Source organism: Aureococcus anophagefferens (genome assembly GCF_000186865.1).
Source record: "Aureococcus anophagefferens unplaced genomic scaffold AURANscaffold_3, whole genome shotgun sequence".
NCBI classification, from domain to species: domain Eukaryota; class Pelagophyceae; order Pelagomonadales; family Pelagomonadaceae; genus Aureococcus; species Aureococcus anophagefferens.
The window spans coordinates 1124808-1128900 of NW_008705563.1; the positions used below are offsets into that span (position 1 = coordinate 1124808).

Here is a 4093-nt window from a genome sequence, read left to right on the forward strand (position 1 = left end):
CCGCGGCCCCGGGCCCGCCGCAGCCGAGGAACGCCGCGCCGGCCGCCGACGCGGGGCTCCGGAGGGGCACCCAGAACCGCGGCGCGGTCCGCGGCAGCACGGACCGCTCGTCGAGCGCGACGTCCGCGTCGCCGACGCGGTCCTCGCCGCCGTCGTAGTAGGCCGCGAGCGTCCCCGCGGCCCGGCGGCGGAGCAGCGTCGCCGTCAGCACCGGCGCGGCGTCGTCGGGGTCGTGCTGGAACACGAACTCCTCGACGAAGCGCGCCTCGCTCCCGCGGCCGCCGACCCACTCGGTCCGCCGCGGGTCCCCGTCGCCGCCGAGCGCGACGGCGTAGCGGTGGTCGTCGTCGAAGGCGAAGTCGCCCCCGCAGCCGGCCTTGACGCGGCACCGGAGCACCTTGACGAGGAACGTGACGGGCTCGCCCGCGTCGTCGTCGTCGTCGCTCTCGTAGAAGAGGGCCTGGCGCGACCCGGCCGGCGACGCATCCTGCGACGCCACGGACTTGCTGTCCTGCGAGCTGATGGGGCTCGACCGCGGCGACGCGGCGACGCGCATCGTCGGCGGCGGCGCGCGGCGCGGCGTGCGCTCCGTGCTTGGGCAAAAGCTAGCGGCGGCGCGGCGCGTCGTGCGCTCCGTGCTTGGGCAAATCTCCGCAAAAATTGTCGGTGACGGGGCAGCCCGGCGCGCACCGCAAAAAGCAAAGTTGCTAGGCCATGATTGCCGGCACGGATCACTTCGTAACGAGGGAGGTAGCGCGGGCTCTCCGCGGCGGCCGATGGACGGCATCGACACGCACTACGAGGGCCCCTTCGAGAGCGGGCGCTACGAGGGCGAGGGCGTCTACACCTACCCCGACGGGACGCGCTTCGAGGGCAGCTTCCACAACGGCGCCTTCCACGGCAAGGGGAAGATGATCTTCGCCAACGGCGTCTTCAACGGCGTCTTCCGCGACGGCAAGGAGGTCGACGGCGAGTACGTCTTCAACGACGGGCTCAAGTACCAGGACAAGCACTGGTCCTACTCGACGCCCGCGGACCGCCGCTTCTACACGGAGCGCGAGGCCGGCGCGATCCGCGCGGCCGGCGAGCTGCCGTACACGAACGCGCCGGGCCCCGAGCTGCCCCGCGACTGCTTCGACGTCGGCGAGGGCCACTACTACGACCCGCGGAGCGGCTCTGTCCACGAGCTCGCGACGAAGAAGAAGCTCCGCGTGCCCTCGGAGCGCGAGCGGCGCTGGATCGAGGAGCGGTGCCGGACGTCCCAGTAGGGCCCCGAATCCGCGCGGGCTAAGCGGCGCGGCGAGCGTTCCGCCGGAGGCGAGGGGGCTTAGGCGCGCGCGCGCGGCGACGGGGGGCGGGGCGTCGGAGAGGGGGCGGGGGGCGCCGCGGCTACTTTGCGCAGCGGGCGCAGGTCCAGTCGTCGTCGGGCCCCGGCGCGACGTCCCCCGGCGCGAGGGCGCACCAGTGGTCGCACGCGTCGCAGTTGGCCCAGCGGTCCGCGTCGGGCGACGGCGCGACCTTCTGGGCCATGCACCGCGTCCATCGCACGCAGCCGAGCGTGCAGTAGGGGAGCACGGAGACGCGGAGGAGCTCGGAGCGCGGCGCGGGCGCGTCGCGGGCCGCGCGGCTCGGCCGCTCGAAGGGGAGCTGGCCGTGGCGCCGCGCGAAGTCCGTGAAGACGGCGACGGCGCGCGACGCGTCCGTGGGCACGACGATGGGCCGCGCGCCGCCGTCGCAGCCCGCGGCCTCGAGGAGGCAGAGGCGGCCGCCGGGCACGTAGGAGTCGCCGACGTTGAGCACGAGGATCGGCGACACGCCGAAGGCGTCGACGTGGCCCGGGCAGGCCGTCGCGCCGCCGTCCCAGGGCGCGTCGGCGCCTTTGTCGTCGTGGCGCCTGACGACGGAGACGTGGACGCTCACCCTGTTCCAGCCGCAGGCCGCGGACGGGTAGCGGAGCGCCGGCGCGAGGGACCGGTCCGTGAGCAGGCGCTCGGCATCCGCCGGCGGCACGGCCGACGCCGCGGCGACCTGGAGGGCCCAGAGCGCCTCGAGGAGCGGCGCGAGGAAGTCGTCCTCGAGCGACTGGAGGTCCGCGGCCGCGCGCCGCGCGCCGCGCGCGGGCGCGGGCGCGACGAGCCGCCGGGGCCGCGTCGCCGCGCCGGGCTGTCCGGCGCCGTCGCCGAACGTCGCCGTGCCCCAGCCCAGCGTCAGCGCGCCGTCGGCGCCCCGCGCGGCGATCGTCGCCTTGGCCTTCTCCGCGAAGCGCCGCGCGAACGACGCGCCCGGCGAGCCGTCGGGCCCCGGCTCCGCGCGCGACGCTAAGAGCTCGTCGAGGGACCGGCTCGCGGCGGCGACGGGCGACCCGGAGGCGCCGTCGCGGCCCACGCGCACGATCAAAGCGCGCGCGTCGCGCCACGCGTCGCTCACGTCGTCCTCGTTGAACGCGGGCGCGGACAGCGCGCCCGCGAGGCGCCCGTCGCCGGCGCGCAACAGCAGGCCCGGCGCCGACGGCAGTGGCGCCGCGGCGTCGGACGGGAGGCGCCGCGCGGGCGCCGCGGCCTCGGCGAGCGCCGCGGCGACGCGCGCGCCGTCCGCGGCGCCCGGCGCCGCGCCGTCCGCGGGCTCCTCGGGCGTCACGGGCTGCGCGCCGCCGCGGTGGCGCTTTGTGCTGTTGCCCCCGGCCGGCGGCGCACCGGCGCCCTCCGCGGACCGCTTCGGCGCGCGCGCCGCGTCGCGCGCGATCGCGTCCGCGCGGCGCCGCGCGTCCGCGGCGCGCCGCTGCTGCTGCTGGGCCGCGGCGGCGGCGGCGACGAGGCCCGGCTGCATGGCGAGGCCGCCGCCCGGGACCTGCGAGAGCTGGACGGGCGCGCCGCCGACCCAGAAGGGCGCGCGCGGGCCCCCAGGGGCGACGAGCCCCAAGCCCGCGGCCGCCGCCCACGGCGGCAGCGGCGCGCCGCCGCCCGCGGGCGAGAGCTGGGACAGCTGCCCCGTGCGCGCGTCGAGGGCGAGCTGCGGGTGGCCGCCGGCCCAGGGCACCGGGGGGACCGCCGCGCCGGGCGCGCGCGCCCAGGCGGCGGCCGCCGCGGGCGCGGGCGACGGCGGCGCGGGCGGCGCGTCGGCCGGCGGCGGCGCGGGCGGCGCGGGCGACGGCGGCGCCGCCCGGGCCTTGGCGTGCGCCGCCTTCATGTAGGGCGCGCGCTCCGTGTCCGCCTTGCGCCGCCAGCCGTCCGCGCGGTGGCACCGCTCGCTGCAGTACGCCGCGCCGGGACCGCGGCGCTGCACGCGGATGCCGCAGGTGCCGCAGGCGACGATCTGCGCCTGCGCGTGGGCGCCGGCGACGGCCTGCGCGGGGGAAACGGTGTCTGCGCGCGGTCGCGGGCGGTCGCGGGGGCGCGGGGCCAAGACCATCTGGTGCTCGCCCCCGTGGAAGATCATCATGACCGGCTGGCTGCCCGCCCCGGGCGACGGCGCGAGCTGGAGCGCGTGGGAGCCGGGGCTCGGGAGGTTCGGGAAGAGCGGCGCGGCGGCGGCCATCGCGCGGCGTTGAGCAAGAGGCTGCCCCGAGACGTCGTGTGGTCGGCGCTGCGGAGGGCGCTGCAAGCACATTCGGCTCGCTCTCGTTTCACGAGATTTTATTATTTTTGCGCTTAGGTTTGCTTTGCTGCCCTGTGTGAAGCACACAGGTGGCCGCGTCAGCAAAGCCAAAAGAGGGACGGCCGTCGCCCGCTCAACCATGGGCCGCATCTCTGTCATCCTCGTCGCCGTCGCACTGAGCGTCGACGCGTTCCGCGCGCCGGCGCCGCGCCGCGTCGCGCCGCGCCTGGCGTCCACGGCGGCGCCGGACGCGGAGCCGAGCCTGCCGAAGCCGACGGACGCGACGACGGACGCGGTCGCGGAGGCGAATTGGGGTGGCAAGATCGCGGCGTCCTTCGTCGCGTCGGCGCTCATGCTCAGCGTCGTCGTCCCCGACTCGCCCATGACCGCGCCCGCGCCGACGCCGCGGACGCGCGCGGAGAAGCGGCGCGCCTACGTCGCGACGCAGCTCGCGCTCCGCCCCGCGGAGAAGGCCGCGCCCCGCGCCAAGGCCGCGCCC

The 4093-nt window shown here is 77.6% G+C and overlaps 1 protein-coding gene across 1 annotated transcript; it reads left to right on the top strand.

The window, feature by feature from the left end:
* Nucleotides 1-776: 776 nt before the first annotated feature.
* AURANDRAFT_21609 (hypothetical protein) lies at nucleotides 777-1268 on the top strand (the record flags this gene model as incomplete). The annotated part of the gene is made up of 1 exon (XM_009035435.1): nucleotides 777-1268. The coding sequence occupies one exon, from the start codon at nucleotides 777-779 to the stop codon at nucleotides 1266-1268; it is 492 nt and encodes a 163-aa protein (XP_009033683.1).
* Nucleotides 1269-4093: the final 2825 nt, after the last annotated feature.